General features: G+C 53.4%; 7 protein-coding genes across 7 annotated transcripts; 3 read left to right on the plus strand and 4 right to left on the minus strand.

Annotated features, from left to right (window-relative positions):
- The first annotated feature begins 251 nt into the window (after nt 1–251).
- On the plus strand, nt 252–1,366 carry BDV59DRAFT_179488 (uS17 family ribosomal protein). The gene has a single exon (XM_073689916.1). The coding sequence runs from the start codon at nt 515–517 to the stop codon at nt 1,187–1,189; it is 675 nt and encodes a 224-aa protein (XP_073547444.1). The 5' UTR covers nt 252–514; the 3' UTR covers nt 1,190–1,366.
- A 348-nt stretch (nt 1,367–1,714) lies between these two features.
- BDV59DRAFT_38728 (putative spindle pole body component) lies at nt 1,715–5,032 on the plus strand. The gene is made up of 4 exons (XM_073696306.1): nt 1,715–1,913; nt 1,995–2,203; nt 2,272–4,678; nt 4,730–5,032. Exons 1-4 carry the CDS (start codon nt 1,854–1,856, stop codon nt 4,766–4,768), a joined length of 2,715 nt encoding a protein of 904 aa, XP_073547445.1. The 5' UTR covers nt 1,715–1,853; the 3' UTR covers nt 4,769–5,032.
- A 458-nt stretch (nt 5,033–5,490) lies between these two features.
- BDV59DRAFT_202431 (60S ribosomal protein eL8) lies at nt 5,491–6,558 on the minus strand (the record flags this gene model as incomplete). Its single annotated transcript, XM_073694030.1, has 4 exons — nt 5,491–5,691; nt 5,759–6,268; nt 6,330–6,407; nt 6,517–6,558. 4 exons carry the CDS (start codon nt 6,556–6,558, stop codon nt 5,491–5,493), a joined length of 831 nt encoding a protein of 276 aa, XP_073547446.1.
- A 1,598-nt stretch (nt 6,559–8,156) lies between these two features.
- Nucleotides 8,157–9,449, minus strand: BDV59DRAFT_179501 (uncharacterized protein). Its single transcript, XM_073689917.1, has one exon. The coding sequence runs from the start codon at nt 9,363–9,365 to the stop codon at nt 8,226–8,228; it is 1,140 nt and encodes a 379-aa protein (XP_073547447.1). The 5' UTR covers nt 9,366–9,449; the 3' UTR covers nt 8,157–8,225.
- Nucleotides 9,450–10,532: 1,083 nt separating this feature from the next.
- Nucleotides 10,533–11,374, minus strand: BDV59DRAFT_179504 (putative AP-3 adaptor complex subunit sigma). The gene is made up of 2 exons (XM_073689918.1): nt 11,265–11,374; nt 10,533–11,169 (listed from the first exon to the last, which is right to left on the minus strand). The coding sequence occupies exons 1-2, from the start codon at nt 11,331–11,333 to the stop codon at nt 10,693–10,695; spliced, it is 546 nt and encodes a 181-aa protein (XP_073547448.1). The 5' UTR covers nt 11,334–11,374; the 3' UTR covers nt 10,533–10,692.
- A 1,645-nt stretch (nt 11,375–13,019) lies between these two features.
- BDV59DRAFT_202434 (translation initiation/elongation factor MRX8) lies at nt 13,020–14,022 on the plus strand (the record flags this gene model as incomplete). Its single annotated transcript, XM_073694031.1, has 2 exons — nt 13,020–13,531; nt 13,605–14,022. 2 exons carry the CDS (start codon nt 13,020–13,022, stop codon nt 14,020–14,022), a joined length of 930 nt encoding a protein of 309 aa, XP_073547449.1.
- A 305-nt stretch (nt 14,023–14,327) lies between these two features.
- Nucleotides 14,328–18,085, minus strand: BDV59DRAFT_38768 (F-box/WD repeat-containing protein). Its single transcript, XM_073696307.1, has 3 exons — nt 17,593–18,085; nt 14,815–17,514; nt 14,328–14,758 (listed from the first exon to the last, which is right to left on the minus strand). The coding sequence occupies exons 1-3, from the start codon at nt 18,004–18,006 to the stop codon at nt 14,633–14,635; spliced, it is 3,240 nt and encodes a 1,079-aa protein (XP_073547450.1). The 5' UTR covers nt 18,007–18,085; the 3' UTR covers nt 14,328–14,632.
- Between the last annotated feature and the right edge of the window lie 1,394 nt (nt 18,086–19,479).

A 19,479-nucleotide genomic window follows, 5' to 3' on the forward strand; every position in this document is an offset into this window, starting at 1 on the left:
TATGGTTCGGGTGCGTGTACAGATTAGGGTGCATTGTCATGTTGTTTGTCTGGATTGTATACTGCCTGGTGTTTTTGAGCTCTTTACTATCAATCAGAACTACTCCAACGTGGCAATTACTTGAGGGAAGACGAATTATTGGGGAGTTTGTATGCAGCGTGACGCATAGAAACGCTGAGGTGCATCATGCAAACAGTGCAAACACCCGGGAGAAATTCTTGGATGAACTTCCGCGGTGTCGACATGCCCGGCCCTCTTACTTAGACTTCACAGACTCCAACTCAGCGCAGGGGTCCTATATTGCAGTGCCTGGGCAACTCTCAGTTTCGATCCAGGCTCTCAAACCCCATCAATCCGGGTGTCTTGCCTGTCCTATAAGTCCTGAGCCGGTTATTTCATACCGACACGACTTCATCCTCGAGAATTACCGTCAGCCGAATTGTGCCCTTCTAAGGGAAAACAAATCGCTTTCAAGAAGAAACTGCACACTGCGCGTTTACATCCGTCCTGAAAAATGCCTTCCAGTCATCTTTTCCGGGCTATGCAGCCCCTACGATCTTCCCTCCTCAGATCCACAACGACCACCTCGACAACGGCACAGGCTTTTCAGTCCAACGCACGATCAAGGATCACGACGACGGTGTATTCCCGGCTAAACTCCACGGCAGTTCCCACTGAATCGTCACCAACTTACCCCTCTCGCTCCGCGACCAACCCCGCGGTCGTGCCGCCCTCCCTCCGCAGTTACCCCTACACGGTGAAGACCGGCACCGTCGTCTCAGTCGGCCGCATGGACCGCACCGTCCGCGTGAGCCACCGACACACCACCTGGGACCCCTTCCTCCGCAAGACCTACCCCAAGACTACGTCGTATCTGGTCTCGGACCCGCGCAACTCCCTGCGCGAGGGCGACGTCATTGAGTTCTCGTCCGGCTATCCCAAGAGCCGGAATGTGCGTCACGTCGTTGAGCGTATCATTGCGCCGTTCGGGGCAGCTATTGAGGAGAGACCGGCAGTTATGACGAGGGAAGAGCGTGATGCGGAGCGTGCTGCGAAGAGAGCGGCTAAGTGGGAGCGCAGGGAGGCGCGACGGTCGGAAGAGGGGAATGATGCTGCCCAGATGGGACCGAAGGAACATGTTGGTCGGATTCGCCGGCTAGTTTATGAAAGAACTGGTGGTGTTGCGTAAAGGCACGCATGGCATGGAGAGTGGTGCGGGAGTGATTTGGTTTCTTATATGATTGTTTGGGATCTACAATTTGTATTTTTTCCCGAGGGGTATCTGCCCTCTAGCCTAGGATCAATGTATTATACAGCACATCATCGCAATCGTCATGGTCGTTCCAGTGGACTCGGAGTACGTGAGGGAGCATCGGGAGGCACGCATAAAAACCCATGCCAAGCCTTACTCCTTTTGGTCAAGTCACCCCAGCGACTCTGCCGTTGTTTACTCTTCTTCTCCCACTCGACTTCATCTTCCACGGTTCACCTCTCCCCCCTCTGATCGATCAGTCTTCCACGGTTCTCGTGGGAGAAAGCTTCAACCCAAAATTTATCCACAACTTTCTTGTTTAGATTTCCGGACCCCTGTTTGCCCGCTGTCGACACCCTGGCACGGCTCCGGTTCACACCTGCATACACCCGCACACTGAGTCTACGTGAGTAAATACAACCACTGCAGCGACTTGGATCGCTTCTTTTCATGATGCGAGGTCTGTTCCGGTCAGAGGCCGGTTAAAGCTCTTCCGAGAACCTTGCATTTGACTGTCTACAGTCGACATTCGCCCACCCGCTGCTACTCCTCGGACGTCGCTAATCACTTGTCTCTCTCCCAGCACACATAACCCGTCATAATGGCTGACGGAGAGGAGGACTTTTCTTCCCTGCCATTACCCGACCGGTTTTCGCACAAGGTGAGCCCGCTCGTCGACAGTTGATCTCGCACCCCGCCATACCCCACGCGTACTGATCAGTGCTCCCGTCGACGGTCGCAGAACTGGAAAGTCCGCAAGGAAGGTTACGAAGACGCCAGACAACAGTTTGAGAAAACCCCAGATGAATCCGACCCTGTGTTCACGCCGTTCCTACAAGACCCGGGATTATGGAAGGGCGCCGTGGCCGATTCCAACGTTGCTGCCCAACAGGAGGGACTCGGGGCATACTGTTCCTTCTTGAAATTTGGCGGTGTCCAGGCCTGCGCAAGGTGTGTTGTCCTCCCGGCCACGGAGAGGCGTTTGTTATTGGACTGCTGACAATGTTTGGTCTTTGAAGGACCCGCGCGCACACTGTGTACCCCATCGTCGAGAAAGGCCTTCCGTCCACGCGACCGGCTGCGAAACAGAACGCGATCGAGGCACTCCTCCTATGTGTCGAATTTGACAAGGCGGACCCGGTGATCGAGGAGATCCTGCCGGGATTGTCGCACAAAACCCCCAAGGTTATCGCCGCTGCTCTCGCCGGGCTGCGTGCCATCTACCATAACTTCGGCTGCAAGATCGTCGACCCCAAGCCCGTACTGAAGGCCCTACCGAAAGTCTTTGGCCACGCTGATAAGAATGTTCGTGCCGAGGCGCAGAATCTCACCGTGGAGCTGTATCGGTGGCTGAAAGAGGCCATCAAGCCCCTTTTTTGGGGTGATCTGAAGCCGGTTCAGCAGCAGGACCTTGAGAAACTGTTCGAGGGTGTCAAACAGGAGGCCCCACCGAAGCAGGAGCGACTCACCAAGGCACAGCAGGATGCGATGGCTGTCGCAAGTGCTGCCCCGGAGACAGGTGGCGGCGAGGAAGAGGCTGAGGAGTTTGCGGACGAGGATGGTGGTGAGGTCGATGCGTTCGATCTCGCGGAGCCGGTGGATGTCATGCCCAAGATTCCCAAGGACCTGTTGGACCAGGTAGCGTCGTCGAAGTGGAAGGATAGAAAGGAAGCCCTGGATGCGCTGTATGCGGCTTTGAATGTCCCCCGAATCAAAGATGGTCCGTTCAACGACATTGTCGCGGCCCTGGCGAAGTGCATGAAGGACGCCAATGTTGCGGTCGTAACTGTCGCGGCTAACTGTATTGAGCTCCTCGCAAAGGGACTTCGCAGTTCGTTTGCGAAGCACCGCGGGACGGTCATGGCACCGATCATGGAGCGTCTGAAGGAGAAGAAGCAGAGCGTCTCGGAAGCATTGGGTCAAGCCTTGGATGCGGCTTTCACGGCAACCAGCCTGTCGGACTGCCTGGAAGAGACCCTCGAATTCCTCAAGCACAAGAACCCTCAAGTGAAGCAGGAAACGCTCAAGTTCCTTATCCGCTGTCTTCGTACCACGAGGGATGTTCCATCGAAGCCTGAAGTCAAGTCTATCGCTGATGCGGCCACCAAGCTTCTTACCGAATCGACTGAGGTTAACCGTGCTGGTGGAGCAGAAATCCTTGGTACCTTGATGAAGATCATGGGAGAGCGGGCGATGAATCCGTTCCTCGAGGGACTGGACGATATCCGCAAGACAAAGATCAAGGAATTCTATGAGACTGCTGAAGTAAAGGCAAAAGACCGGCCCAAGCCCGTTGTCAAGCCTGCCCCCGCCGCCGCTAAGAAGCCTGTTGGCGGAGTGAAGAGACCAACTCTTGGAATGAAGAAGCCTGCAGCAGCTGCAGCAGCTCCCCCTCCTGAAGAACCCGCGGCTCCATCGCCAGCGAAGCCCCGGTCAATTCCGTCCAAGCTTGCTGGGCCTCCCAAGTCTGGTGGTCTGCCCACACCTGGCTCCGGTCTTAAGCTGCAAAAGAAGCTTGGTGGCCCCGGAGGTCTGGCCTCCCCACAGCGTCGGGTTGTATCGCCTCCTTCGGAGGAGCAACCCCCCGCGCCTGCTGCTCCTAAGTTTGGTCTGGGACGGGGACTTGCTGGTCGCCCGATAGCTAAGCCCGCGCCTGTCAGCGAACCTGCTCCCGCACCAGCGGCTGCCCCTCCTATGAGTGGCATGTCTGCTGCTGAACGTGCAGAATTGGAAGAACTGCGTCTCGAAAAAGAGCGATTTACCCGTATGGTCGAAGACCTGAAGTCGGAGAGGACCAAGTTGAACTCGCAGGTGACTGAGCTGCAGAACCAAAATGCGCAGCTTATCGAAGACCACACGAGGGACGTCCTGAGCATCAAGGCTAAAGAGACGCAATTAGTCCGCGCACGGAGCGATGCAGAGGCCGCTGAACAGACTGTTCAGAAGCAGCAGCGAGAGATCGAGCGGCTCAAACGTGAGCTAGCCCGAGCTCTTCGTGCCAGTGCCATGAGCCCTCCAAACACGGTGCCGGACAATGCCAACATGGGTCTCCCAGAAACGAATGTGTACCAGGACCCGGGCAATGGCTACGGTGGAGTACCGCGGTCCGGACTTCATATGGGCTCGCGGTTTGATAGCGGACGGCCACGGAGTTACGCTTCAGCTAGCCCCAGCGAAGAGAAGGAGAACAATGGCCTGGAGTCCCCTAGCCTGGGTAGCAGGGATGGCGGGCTCGGACGACGGAAGTTCAGCCCAACATACGGAATCGGCTACTCTGGCATGGTGAGTCCTACCCGCTCGTCTGCCGTGGGATCTGGCAGCGTCTCCGGGGAAGACCAAGCTCCCCGAAGCGGCGAGCCAGCCGAGAACTGGAAGAGAGCCGCCGAAGTTACAAGTCAACTCAAAGCTCGTATCGAGCAGATGAAGGTATGCTGTAGTCTTCCAATATAATTCTACCAATACTGACAAGGCCCCCAGGCACGGCAAGGTCTCTCCCGACAACCAGCTCAACGTTAACGATCGAATGATTATACCTTTTCTTCCAGCTTGTCTTTCTTTTGTTCTCTTGTCTACACTCAGTCTGCAACGGTTGACGGGTTTTCTGTTTGGGTGAGCTGGCTAGCTCAACTGTGTTTATGTATTTAATTGTCTGTCGGGGTTTCTCCCCAGGATGGTGTACTTGTTGGAGGGCATCCAAGAGGGGATCATTTGGTTTTATGCATCTGGCTGGGTCACGTGTCTCATACCACACACTATGCTTTGTATAGATTTTAGGCACCACGGACATGTTGAATTTGTATTGTATTGATTCAGTGAGGGAAACGTATGGACATAGGAACGGCTATGCTTGGATAACATTGTTGCTGATGTACTGATGACCAAGAAGCGGGCGTACGAGAGGAGACTACAGTGCAGACGTCACATGAATGCTATGATCTTGCAACTACATTGGGGCTGTAGTGATGTCTTGAAATGCATTCATGGGTATCTGCGGGGTGTACATAAAGCGTAACTAAATAAAAAAAAAAAGAACAGATGGACCATCAAGATGGATTGGGATTCTTAAGATCGGGGTGCCATACGCGCTCCACCCATCTAAGCTATTATGCCGTCAATAAGTATAAAGCCGTCAACTCCCCCCAACCAATGGTCACAAAAAACGAACTTTTTTTTTTTGTCATCAAGGTCGTCTCGTCGACTGGGCCCGTCAAGCAAACTAAAGTTGGTTATTCACCAGTTTAGATCTTGATGGCACCCTCAACGGCCTTGCGCTTCTTCTCCTGGCGGGCGACAGCCTTGGCGCCCATGATACCACCACCCCAGTGGCGACGGGCATCCTCGTACTTGTCGGTGTAGCCCTCCTTAATGGCGGAGAGGAGCTTGGTGAACTCGGCCTTGTCCTCAGAGCGGGTCTCAGTGAGGGCGAGGACGGCAGCGGTCTGGCGGCGAATTAGCACGAGGACGTCTTGGGAGTCTCGTGGTGAGGTGCGACAAGAGCGAGCTTACCTTCTTGTGGACGACGGTACCGAGACGGGCCTTACCCTTGACGATGGCGTAAGGGACACCCATCTTGCGGCAGAGAGCGGGCAGGAAGACAACCAGCTCAATGGGGTCAACGTCGTGGGCGATCAGGACGAGAGAAGCCTTCTTGTTCTCGACCAGACCGACGACGTGGTTGAGACCGTACTTGACGTTGTAGGGCTTCTTGGAGACATCCTCCTTCTTCTTGCCCTCGGCGACGGCGGTGGCCTCAGCGTGGAGACGCTCCTTCTTCTCGGCCTTGGTCTCAGGGCGGTACTTGTTGAGGAGCTTGAAGGTCTGGGCGGCGGTGTTGCGGTCCAGGGTGTTCTGGAACTGGGCAATGGAGGGGGGAACCTTCAGACGGAGGTTGAGGATCTTCTTCTGGCGCTGAAGGCGGACGTACTCGGGCCACTTAACGAAGCGGCCGAGGTTGCGCTTGGGCTGGATGTCCTGGCCAATGCCGAAGTTGCGGGAGCGCTTCTCGATGAGGGGGTTCTGCAGGGTTGGATTAGAACAAACTCGATGCAACTGAACCGGAAATGATGGTTTAACGTACCTTGGGGCCCTTCTTGCTAGCACCAGCCTTACCCTGGGGGTAAGGGAGGGGAGCGGTCTTCTTTCCGGACTTGGCGGGCTGTCATTGAGAAAAGAAGATCAGCAAATCGTGTCCACCATTGTGCTGCATCTTCCTTGAACTCTAAGAGAACGCCGGCGGGGTATGGCGGATTTCACCCCGACCACACACCACCGGCGAACTCCAGCCAAATCATCACCAGCGCTCGCATCCTCTCATCAGACAGCGCCAATTGGATCTCTCCAGGTAATTGACATTGTGCGAGGGGAGGATGTTTGCGACCAGCGGAATGTTGCTTCGCTACGTGCGAAATGCATGGAGCAGGGGCTCATGACATTTTTCGCAGTGGTCGAAGCAAGCTCGCCTTCAGATGAAGGGAGATGCGTATATCGCAGGAGCAATACAAAGACACTGGATGTTAAGTGCTTACCATTTTGTCGACTGAGATCCGTTGACGTTGGGTGACGGGATTGACGGAGAGGAGAAAGGAAAGAGAAGAAGTCGAATTTCAGCGTTGAGAAGAAAATGGCGCCGTCGCGCTTGTGGGCCGCGCTAGTGCCGGAAGAACTAATGTGCCGGTGTGTTGCATGTGATCAGGGCTAGCCCTAGCTCTCTATGCGAGCCTCCAATCAGGACTAACCCTAATGGAGCTTATCGATAACCTCCCCTCTACAAGTATATGCTTGCTCCAGCTCTGGAGGTATGGGCCGATCCCAGGTATCGTCGGCTCCAGGCTGCCATGAGAGTTACGCCCTGGAGTTGACTTGGTTCTTAGATAACGCCAAAGTGTTTCTGGCGAGCTTGTTCCATCGCCAGGTCTTCTGGCATTGGAGTAAGAAATTTATCAATTTCTTTAATCCAAAATCATTTTGCTGGTTGACTTGATAAGCTGTTGTGTACTTCCAATATGATGGATACCATCCAGCAGTTTCCCAGTCAATAATTCCGACAATATTATCTCCACGAACCAAATTGTTGAAGCTGCTCAGGTCACCATGAATGAATGCTAAAGGCCAACCTCTACTATGTTGCTTGATCAGTTCCTGAACTTCTGAATCAAGTCCAGCGTCGAACTCCATGCGCTCCCGTATATGGCGACGAAAATCCCGAACACTCTGAAAGGGCCCAAAGCGTAGGTTCGGCGAACGGCAGTCATAGAGGGGACCCCCATTAATAGAAGCTATCCCCATACCCTGAGGAGGACGAAGCTGTCGCATTCCTTGGACCATCTGACGTAACTGTGACAAGAGTTTCATTTTGATTCTTCGCTTCGATTCACTCAACCAGCACCGTTCATATCCTCTTTACTTCTTTCCATTAATATGTAGGTACATTCGCCCTCGGAACGGGTATCGAAGTATTCTACGATATGAAACACAAAGTCGATGCCTTAGACAGGTTGATTCGAGAACCAAATCTGACGCACAGCCGGTTTGTGAGCATAAGGACGCTTCCTTTTAGAGGCCACATGGGCCTGAGGGCCTTGACAGCCGAAAGGGTAGCGAACCGACCAAGAGCACTGTCATTGAAGGAAGAAGATATTTCGACGTCGATAGGTAAAGGGGAGTGACTACCTGGGGCTGTAGACGTTTTAGCACATCGCACTGGAGGAAGATCCTAGGACATGCAAGGTAGCGCAGGAAGTGGAAGAAACCTACAGGATAGAATATGGAGTACACGTGATGAGCCTTCACGGCAGCTTCTAACTACGTGATGCCGTTAGCACTTAAGCTATAAAACACATCTTTGTTAGAGTCACTGGTTCAGTTCGTCAATGTCGTCGTGGGTATATTAATTTTCTTTATATTTCTCTTGGCATGGATTACTCGCGCACGAGATGCAGGTATCATCAACTATTTACGTATCCGTCCACACCCTCTAGGCCCTCAGCCGTCGTTCCTTCAGGTACTCGTAGTCAGGCATCGCGGCCAAAACCGCTTTCTCCACGAACCGAGCAGCCTCCTCGCCGAACTCTTCATTCCATTTGGACACTTCAGCGGCGATATCCACATTCTCGGGTGCTTTCTCCTTCAACAGGCCGGATGACGCCGTCAGACTACCCAGCATGATCTTCTGAGCCTCCTTGTTGTGCTGCAAATTATCCAAGCTACTGGACGCATTGTCCTTGGGGGCCTCGCTCCGCTGGGTGCCGTTTTCCTGCGCACCGTTCTGCGGCGAGCCGTTCTCGTTCTTGGGGGTATTTGCCTTCCACTCGAAGATCAGCTGGCTGGGGTCCAGCCCGAGCTGCTCGCTGAACTTGACAACCGACTGCGGGTTGTTGATTATGTCGTGGGCGTCCAGGATCAACGGCTCCGCCCCCGCGATGCCCTGCTCCACACTCCAGTCGTAAAGCATCCGCGGCCACTGCAGGGACATGTTCGTCGCCAGCACACCGGGCACCTCGTGTTCCTTGAGGACACCGAGAGCGACCATCTTCTTCATGGCGCGGTAGAACGATGGACACATGAGCGCCGGGTGGCGGATGACGAATGCCAGGCGCCACGTGCGAAGGTATTCATCCGGGAAGGTGGTTTCGTTGGCGCCCGACCACGAGTTGCAGGCGCCATAGGAAGCCGGGAACTGGAGCCGGAAGAGCGGCTCGTGGGGGCTGGAGCCGTTCGTCGCAGCCTGGCCATTGGCGTTGGCGGTAGCGCTGTACGCGGTGGCTCCTAGCTTGTGGATGGAGGTCGGGTCGAAGATCCAGAAGGCATGCTCCTTCGCGAAGAAGATCTTGTCATCCTGGGCGGCGCGCGCGGTCCAATCTTCTAGCTGGTTCACGCAGCTCTGATATGCGGATTGCACGTCCTGGCGGTCTTCGGCGGTCCATTGGTCGCGCGTTTTGGCTAGTCGGCCTTCCTTAGTGCAGGTGCCGAACGCGGGGAAGAAGAAGTAGCCGCCGCCTTCATTGGTGAGCACGCGGGCCTGGTCCTTCAGGTTAAGGATGCGCAGGAGCAGGTTGGACGCCGTACGAGGACTGCTGACGAGGAGGATCCGACGGGGAGGGTTTGGGCCAGTCATTGTAGGCAGAGGGTAGAGTAAATCCGGGGAGGAGGGAGGCTAGTAGCGTGTAGTGTCTGGGCACTAATCAATCAGATAAAAACTGGATGGCGACATTCTGGGGGCTCGATGGTGTCACCGGCACTTTAAATAGTTTAATCTCAGCCTTAGGATATTTAGATCTTCCTGTGCCCACCACCTGCTGGCCAAGGACTCAATACCATGGAGCAACGGGATTGCAACAGCCCAATCGGACTCCAGTCGGCCTTTTGGGCCTGTTTTTAGGCTTCACGGAGACCAGTCAGTCCGAGACGACAACAACGTCCGACGATGTCCGGCCACAAGCAGGCAAGATCGGACATATCGCATTTTGACGAGGCCGACGCCGGCCAGCATGAGGGGGTGTCATTGGCGCCAGCTTCGCTTGACAGAGAACTCCACTGCCGATCAGCAGGGGGGGCATTCGTCTCATTTGGCTGTTACAGTCTAGAAATGCATGTCGGCGACCAACGATGACAGACGCATGCACTCCGATGCCTATCATAGCCCACTGCAGGTGTGTGGTACGAGTGCTGCTGGAGAATGTCCCATTCTCGCTGCAAGATACACTGCGAGGATAGGGTGGTCAAACCAGAAAAAACCCCGTCCTGGCCATGTGGAGAAAATATGGAGGGTCCAGTTGACGGCGGATATTACCGACTGACCAAGCTATTCCTGTTATCGATATTGCAGGATTAATATGCGGCAAACAGGACTTCTGCATGGCACGGCATTCGGAAACCCGATGGTGCGAGATCCGCTTACAAAGATGTACTGGGTGTGAGAAGTATGAAGTGATTTTTTAATCTATTGCCGTGTACCTGAATTACGACGTCGAAGTGTCCCAATCGGACTGCCTTGTTTCTCCTGGCCCTTATGATGATCTCAAATTGCGGAGGTGCGTGCAGACTTCAGGGGTACAAGGGGAAAGTAAGTGATATCTTAGAAAAGCTGCAGTATTTTGTAGCGATTATGGGGAGGAGAATATAGCTATGTTTCTTAGATGTAGGTACGTATGTGCAAAACCAGAGGTGACGGGGATTAGCATACAGCGACTTGTTCATCCTCAGTAAGTTCGGAAATAGAAAGCACAAGCGGCCCTGGTAATTGTGAGAATGCATGGCGTATATCCCAGAAGTGTAAGACTTGCCATGATATAAGTGGAATTCCACTTTGTTCCTTTAATTGGCATCTCTATATTATTCCATATGAGCAGCCATATAAACATCAAATAGACCCTAATGATCGAAACTCAGACGCCATGCCCACATAACCAAAAAGACAACCAGTAAATAATGAACTCCAATCATCATCGCCATGCCCCAAGACCACGGCCAACGCCGGAGCTAGCGGCCTGGATGGCCCTCTTTTTCCCCATGGAGCCCTCCTGATTGCGAACCCCGGCGACAATCTTCTCGATATTTGTTTCCACCACCACGCCGCCGACGATCATCTCGCTCAGCACGGCATGCATCGTCTCGTACCCGAAGATGAGGTCCAGCTCGCACACGTTCTCAAACATGCGGTCCAGCGCTTCGACAAACACCTGGATCAGATCGATCAGCGCGAGTGGCGATTCCGTCGATGTCGAGATCATGATGAACGAGAGTGTCGCATATGTCCGGTAGGTGACCTGGGTTGGGGCGTCGGAGGGGCCATTTTCAGCGGCGGAGCTGGCGCCGCGCGCGAGCAGCGGAGGGAGCGGCAGGAAGTTGCACGCGCTGGGCGGGCGTTGCGCGACGAGATCGTATATTTGAGCGATGAGCGATTGTTTCGTTTGGGTATCCTGCGAACACGCGGGGAAAAGTAAAGAGGGATTTATCAGCCTATGATCGATCGTCGGGGCGGTCATCGTCCCGTCCGTCTGGGTCGATGGCTCACTATTTGTGTGTAAAACTTGGTCAACCGGGGCTGTCCATTGTTGTTGAAGACCAGCACGGCGTTAATCATGGTGATGTCGAGCCCTGACGAGCAGGAAGACCGGGTTGGGTGGCGGAAGACAGCTGGAGGAGCTTCACTGATGTCGGCGGCTTATCAGTGCACGGGTGACCTTCCCCTTCGGGTCGGACCGCCTGCTTATCCGGGATTCACACTCAACTACTGGTAGTCCATGAGCCATCAGGCATACCGCACCATACTTCATGATTGATTTGTTTTCGTGCTTATAAAAGATCACATTATGCGGAGTGATTCCGCAGTATTCGTTCATTGATAACCGCAGTGGTCATTTGGTACCAGCATCGAAATGCTCAATCACGTCATCCTTGCGCTCCCATGCAGGAGTATATAAGGATTATTTAAAGATCCTTATCTTAGGCACCAGCGACCTTCAACGACCTTGGACCCGAGCACTTGGCCGATTGTGACCATGAAGTTGCGCCTGTGAAGGGATTTGGGGAAGCACAAGCAAGGGCTCCGATACTGCCCATGTTGGAAGCATAAATCAGCGTGCTAACTGACAAATACCGAGATGACCAGGCTGAGGGACTCCCCCCTAATACGATATTTTATTGAAGTTTTATTGAGGGTTTCATAGCCTTTTAATTCTGATGATTCCTGATAGCGTTTATGCGAGTGTTGTTTCATTTCATTTTGAATTATAATGGGTAGAAATACGGCTCCCCGGAAGAGAAAGATAATCCAATGGGTCCTCTTATAGTCGACTAACCCCTGCAGAAAACTTTCTAAGACTACGGTAGGTGTGGATATACAAGGTCTGACCACTACCCTAGTTAACTAAAGCGAGGCTTTTTACTCCGTAGTCTACAGTAATAGCAAAACGGTACGCAGTTACGCTTATTGTAGGTGAATAGCTAGGATGTCAGGTTTCTGGTATATGGCTTTATGGTATTGGACTCTTGCCCTCGAGCCGAATTGAAATATCAAGTCTAAGTTTACATTCTATTGATTATTGTCATAACTTATTGTATTGTATGTCTCGTTCTCTGTTTTCCCAACATCCTAGTCATATTGAGAGCACAGATAGAGTTGTTACATAGCTTTTCGTATGTTTCACAATCAACCAGGCCATTCGTTATACGACCATCGCCCTCAAAGACGGCTTGGAGCCGGTACGGAGTACCACGGATAACTCTTAGTGATATGATATTATTATACTCATAGTTTCCACGCTACCGGACGCTCGTATTGACCAGTTCTGACTGTTCTGGTCGCAATAGATTCGGCCAGAGAGCTTATCCAGGTAGCTGGAGGCAAAACTAGCAACGGATCTCATATACCGGGAGACACATCAGGATTTCAGTCATTAGCCATACAAGTGCCGACTAATTACGTCTTGTAAGACATCGTGCATTCCACTCATCCGGCCCGTTGTCATGTTGATGATATGGAGACAGAGGCCCCGCTAACCAAGAGAATGCATTTTCTATGGAGACGAATGGTAGTGAGTATTTGGAGAATTTTGTGTTTGATTGTCAGATAGTACCTCAGTATCTATATATCGTTGCCCTAAGCTTGCTCTTCGCTTGACTTCTTGAGAGACGTAATCTAAACTACTCCACAAAATATAGATGGGGAGGGACCCCACGTGACCTCTCACTGCTTTACGGCGCCGCGATCCGTGACATCAAATAACTACTTACACGTGCACACATACACGATAGACATACAACCGCCATGAAACGCAAACTCCCCACCGGCGCATACTCCTACCGACGTCTCCTCCGCGGAAGACCGATCTCCACGACCACCACGACCCCCAACAGCATCAAACTCCAACTCCGCGACCTCACGCCCACCGACCTCTCCTACTACTGGGACACGCGCGCGCCGGACTCACCCCAGCTCGCCTATGCGGACAAGTTCTTCAGCCCGTCACGCCATTCGCCGGTCAAGCTCTGGTCCGCCAGCAAATTCCGCACGACGCCGCTGTCGTCGTCGGAGCCGGAGGTGGCGTTCCTGGGGCGGTCGAACGTCGGGAAGAGCTCGTTGCTGAACGCGATCATGGGGAAGGAGATGTGCTGGACGTCGTCGAAGCCCGGGCGCACGCGCGAGATGAACGCGTTTGGCATTGGCGGAGCGAAGGGCGGCGAGTCCAAGATCGTGCTGTTGGATATGCCGGGGTACGGGAAAGCCAGTCGGACCGAGTGGGGGGTGGAAATCATGAAGTACCTCCAGGGACGGAAACAGTACGTTGTGTGGTTGGTTGCGCGTGCCAAATACGGCGGTGTAGGCTTTTGCTAATGTTGAGGCCGCTGACAGACTCCGCCGGGCGTTTCTCCTCATCGACAGCCTTCACGGCATCAAACAGACCGACGAGGACATCCTCATGCTGTTCCGCAAATACGCCATCCCGCACCAGGTGGTCCTGTCCAAGGTGGACAAGGTGCTCGCGAAGAAAAAAAGCCAAGTCAAGAGCGGCGCTTCGCCCGCCAATCTCGCCGCCTTGACGTCCTTACTGCAGAGTCTCCGGCCGGTCGTGCAGCCCGTCGGCCGTTCAGAGGGCCCCGGCGCCCTGGGCGAAATCGTCACCTGTAGCGCGGAGACCCCGGTCGAGCCTGGTCGCGCACTGGGCATTAGTGCAGTCCGGTGGGCGATTCTTTCTGCTGCTGGGTTCGACGGGAATGTAGAGGCTAAACCGGAACCTGTGTCTCCTGCATCGTCGGCTACGACGTCCTGAGTAGAGACGGTGATTCGTAACAGAAGATGCACTATACTGCGCTATTCCAAGGACAGGCTGTATCGAGTGCCAGCCACGCGTCTCGCTCCCAGAGCCATATGACTTGCCAGGGCTCCTTATGAGTCCGCTATGTCAGGGCGAGCGTTACCAGAACAGACCTACGCAAGTCCCTGACCAGTCACTGATATGCAGTCGTCGTGAGGAACGTCCTCATGCATCTATGCGACGTCTCGAACTACAAACATCAAAGACGAACCTTTACATTTACATCAACAAGGGCCAAACTGATCGTCGCAAGGCTATGATTCAATAACTAAAACATACGAGCTCAACGTGTCGGTTAGAGAACATAAATGCGACAATAGCACAAAGGCCTAATCGAGCCGGAAATAAGAGTTATAGATAATGATCCATTTTGGATGCCACAACGCCATTTCATCGGAAACTCAGTGCAGGTCAAAGTATGCCAACCACGCTATGCAAATCCTCATAATTATAAACAATTCCGTGTGTGGGTATCGTAATGTTCCATGGTGTGAATATGTCAAGAGAAACGCCATTCGCTATAGCTCGGCGATGAGTCCTGGTCAAGGGAATGGAGTAAACAGTTCTAGGCATCAGAAAGATCGTAATCCTCGTCAGCGTCGCTGACTTCGTGGCCCAATCGATTAACGATTATGCGTCGTCCCAATTGGTCTTCTGGAACTCCATCTCGTGAGGCTCCGAAGTCGAGCACCTATAGAATTACCAGTTAGCAGCAGATTCCTCAATCGAGATCGGCGGAATGCTCACCTCAATGTAGGTCATGCTATCACGCTGCACAGCCGCAACACATCTCCGGTCATTGAATTTGACCTGCCATACACCGCTCAAGTCGGTCAGGAGGTCTCGCACGCACTCTCCGGTGCGAACATCCCACATCTTCAACGTCCTATCTGATCCTGATATGACTTTCTGGCCATCGTGCTGGAAGCAGGTAATAGCTCCGGTATGCGCGCTCAGCATATTCTTGCACTGGCCAGTCTCCGGGTCCCAAATCCTTAGGGTCGAGTCCGCAGCGGCTGAAACTAGCCGATCAGATTTGAGATCAAGTAGACCGACTAAGGATGTATGGCCTTCTAAGTTATATAGGACCGACCCGGTATCCAAGGACCACACCTTGACCATGTTGTCCATGGATCCGCTGATACAACGATTCCGTTTGTGGTCAAGGACAACGCTGTACACCTTCAAAGTATGGCCTTGAAGGCGGTGGAGAGTCTCGCCAGTCGAGATCTTCCATACCCGGACAGTACAGTCATAGCTGCCGCTAACCAAAGTATCACCGTGGGCTGCGATTGCACGGACAGAGTGCTGATGGCCGGTAAGGACGCGGACAAAGTAGGGGCAATCCGTATCATCGACATGCGGTCCACTGGGGAGGTAGACCGGGTCTTCTGGCCTGGGAAGCTTCCACACTCTCAGATTCGAGTCGCGCGAGCCCGTAATGATCAATGGCACTTTGGGCATCATCTCAGGGGTGCCATCCGCTTTGCGGCCAACCTCCACAGGCAAGACGATCTGCAAACATCGCACCGTGGAAGTATGGCCGTGGAACACTTGGGTGCAACGCTCCTGTTCGATATCCCAGACTCTCACGGATCGGTCGGTCGACCCAGAGACAAGAGTGTTTCCATAATACTCAAGAGCCCAGACTCCACCCTCATGGCCTTCCAAAGTTGCTCGTAGTACGCCGGTTTTCGTATCGTACACATTGATGTTTGTATCGTCGCTTCCGGTTAGTACCTTGTCGGTGTCGAATTGAAGACAGGTAACAACGTGACGATCGTGGGCTCGGAACGCAATATGTCTCGGCTTAACCTTCGGTTTCATCCAAGAATTGTGAATGGAATGATGTCGCTGGTACAGAGATTTGTAAAGGTGGAGGCCGCGAAGAGATGGTAAGCCAATATCGGGATATGGAACAGCAGCGGCCGCAGCATTGGCCGCGGCGTACGGTCCTTCTGCGGCGGAGATATCCTTCTTCCAGTCAGAATCAGAGTGATCAGTGCCACTGGAGGAGATCTTCCGCTTCGCATATTTACGACTTGAAGTACGGCCACCGGCCTTTCGTTTGGGTCGACGATGGCCCGAGGATGGCCGGTCGCTTGGGCCGGCCAAGGTTGCTGTAGCGGCACTTTCAGGTTCAGACTTGATCAAGGCGGATTGACTCAGATCTCTTTCGAAATCTTCACTGCCATTCGGGAACTGCCAGCCCCACCCCTCTTTGATTGCACGCTCCAACTCTCCTCCTGGAAGGACATACCCGTCTCTGTCGAATAGCTCCTTCCAGGTCTTCTCGTCCGAATTGATGATATGCCGCCATTTCTTGGACACTTGGGCGGCACGACACATGGTCTGTACATCAAAGTACTTGACAATGTTTAGACTGAGCTCAAGCGGTAAGAGAGCTAAGAAGTCGCATTTCAAAGCAGGGTTGACAACATCGGCGACAAATTGTAGAGTGGGTTTGGGGCACCGTCTAAGTAATTGGTACATGAGGTATGTCTTCATGCCATCTGGGACAGAGTCAAAGAAGTCCAACACGCTAGGCATGTCCATCAACGACGAAGGATGGTTTGGATCCTTCGGGCCTTGAACGTTATGCTTCGACGGTTTCGCAGTGTCCACGCGAAGACTGGGAAACCGTGCATCTTGGGGGTCGAAGCTCGAATCCGTGTCGACCTCTGGTTCTTCGGCAGAATCGAAGGAAGACTCGGCATTCAAAGCGTTCATAGCAGCTACTGGAGACAAGCTAGGACTAGGTAGACACATATCTTGAGTCCCAATAGCACCGACATTTGAGCTCTGAGACATCGGCTCCATCTGAGTCTGCTGGGAAGCTTCTTCGGCTGTGCCATATCCAGTATCTTGGCTAGCTGCGGCAGCCACCAATTCCTCTTCGGGCCCAGCTTCGGCTGGGCCGTGAAACTGTGTCGACTTGCCAGTTCGAGTCTCCGGGCGCATAAAATGCTTACTCCTGTCGGACAAGGCAGTCTTGTTACGCAGCTGGTCTCTCCGGTAGTTCAGACTCTCTAGAGGTTCCACCTCAGAAGATAGTGGTGACCTTAACAGCGTCTCCCTACGAGAGACGTTGGCACTCTGGACCCGTCTCTGAGGGATAACTGTCTCTCCGGCACTGTAACCGCCACTTTCAGTTTCTGGAGTTGCCAGACCAGCAGACATGGGGTTTCTAGACGTGAGCCCATGCGAACGACCGGGACGAATGGAGGGCTCCGATGGGACCCTGATTGGATGCGTCCGTAATGAGCCGTGGTGAGCTTCTGACAACGGCAAGGCACGACGTTTCGAGCTGGAGGGTTTACTGGAAGGGTGGGCGGATACTCTGGGAGGAGCGAAGCGCTGGGGAAGCTGAGTATCATCGGAACTAAATGACGTGATCGATCGCACGAGACCGTTGGAGGATCTCAACGCGTGATTTTTCTCATTTAGCTGTTGCAAAATAGGTTAGCCCCAGGGGAAAAGTTCCACCTCGACCACACCGTCTACATGCATGGGGATGATACGTACCTGGTCGATGGTTCCGGGAGTGTCTTCCGGTTCGCTGAAGACAACGGACTGGCCACCGAGTTCGAATTTGATGTTTCTCAAGGACGATGGGGTCGGAGATGAGGCTAACGGGTATAGCTTGGGATCCAGGTCATGGGTGGCTCGAGGCGGTTTCATCAGTAGCGGTGGAAAGGAAGTGGTCGTCGTAGTGGTGGTGGTGACCACGGTGGTTCGAGTAGCAGGAGCAAAGGACAATAAACCGACCGAGTTGGAGGTGGAAGCCGGGTCAACCCCCCGGGATTCTTGATCTCCCATGGTGTATTGTTGAGGGTATGATGGTTGTCGAGAGGAAACGGGATGGGCTGACGACGGGAGCTGCGAGGGAGACGCGTCTATTTCGGCGACTTCCATAGGAACGGGAACATCCGAGGACATTGTTAATCATCCCCAGCGAGCGATGCCCCGAGGGGAGGGCGAGGGTGGATTGTTTTGAGAAGCCGGCAGGGAAGCCAGCTGGGAGTCGATGAGGGCCGTCAGGGCGATACAGGACGGGGAAAAGGCATCTGACGAACCAGACGGGGAGGAAGAGAGGGTTAGAACATAGTGGGAGAGAGAGAGGAAGAGTAAAATGAAGAGGCAGAAGAAGCGTGAGGGAGAGAAGGGGTGGAAGAGATAGAACGAAGGAGGATCGAAAACCACGAGGGGGAGAGAGCGAGGGAAGAAAGACCGGCCGTGGCGTGTTCTGCTGACAGGGAGGAAGTCGGGCGAGGGAGGAGGAGCAGCTGGACGAGGTGGTTGGCCGCTGGTTCGAGGTAGTGGTTTTTTCCCTGGTTGGTAACGGATACCGTACCGATACTTCCTTACTTAAGAGGGGGACCGTCCACCACCACCACTAGGTACTACCTGCTTAGTGCTTGCTACAGGTACCAAGGTGCATAATTAGGTCCTACAGATACATCGCCTCCTGTAGTCTCAGTCTCTACGATCCATCCGACTCGCATCCGACTCTCACGGGCGTCTGTTCCTCCCGAAGAATCCCCTTGTCCGCATAATGGAGGGGCGATGGAGAACAAGGAACACCCTCGTTAGCTGCAAAGGCGGCGTCCTGCCTGTTTTCCTTTTCTGGGTAAAACGACGGGACGCTTGGGACACCTTAGAAACATCCATCCCCCCTTGGCCTCGGAGGGACCTTGGAACTTCCATCCTCTACCAGTCTGGTACGGATGGAGTCCGGCCATCTCCAACGACGAAAGTGGACTCTAAAGGTGGGGGAAAACCAGGATAGACCAAAATTTGAACCCAACAATCACATGGGATGAAGGAGATGGGTGCTACGGTGTATATCAAGATAGGACGGTCCCGTTATCAGGGTACCAGCTCTCTCGTAATTTCTATATCGTCACGCCGACCGTTGATTTCGGCATCAGATATTAGGTAAAGTTACACCATCGATCGACACTAGAGTGCCTTGTTTTTGACAACGGAATGTACATAAGGTAAAACTTGGAAGATGGATGTCCGATGGAGAAGGAAAAAAATTTTTTTCTACCTTCTCTGGGGCTCTCGTCATCCCTTCGAAGAGATGCCCAGGATCGGGGGATCTTTGCCACCACCACACGTGATGAGGCGCGGGTGGGGTGTTGTTGATGCGTCGGACAGACAGACCAAACAAGACGGATATTTCCAGCTGATCCAAGCCGAGGTGTACTGTGAGTATGATCCCCATCGAGGTACCCTGTCCGACATGGCTCTGACCATGCCCAATATTGATTGGATTACATTCTCTACCGCGTGGGAACCACCCATCTCAGCCCCGAGCGCTTATCCAGCGCAAATGCGGGGAAGGGATGAGATAATCGAGTGACGATGGGTCGTAATCTCAGTTACCACGGCTCTTTTCTCTCCGAT

This window comes from Aspergillus ambiguus (genome assembly GCF_047715705.1).
Source record: "Aspergillus ambiguus strain CBS 117.58 unplaced genomic scaffold BDV59scaffold_18, whole genome shotgun sequence".
Lineage (NCBI taxonomy): Eukaryota > Fungi > Ascomycota > Eurotiomycetes > Eurotiales > Aspergillaceae > Aspergillus > Aspergillus ambiguus.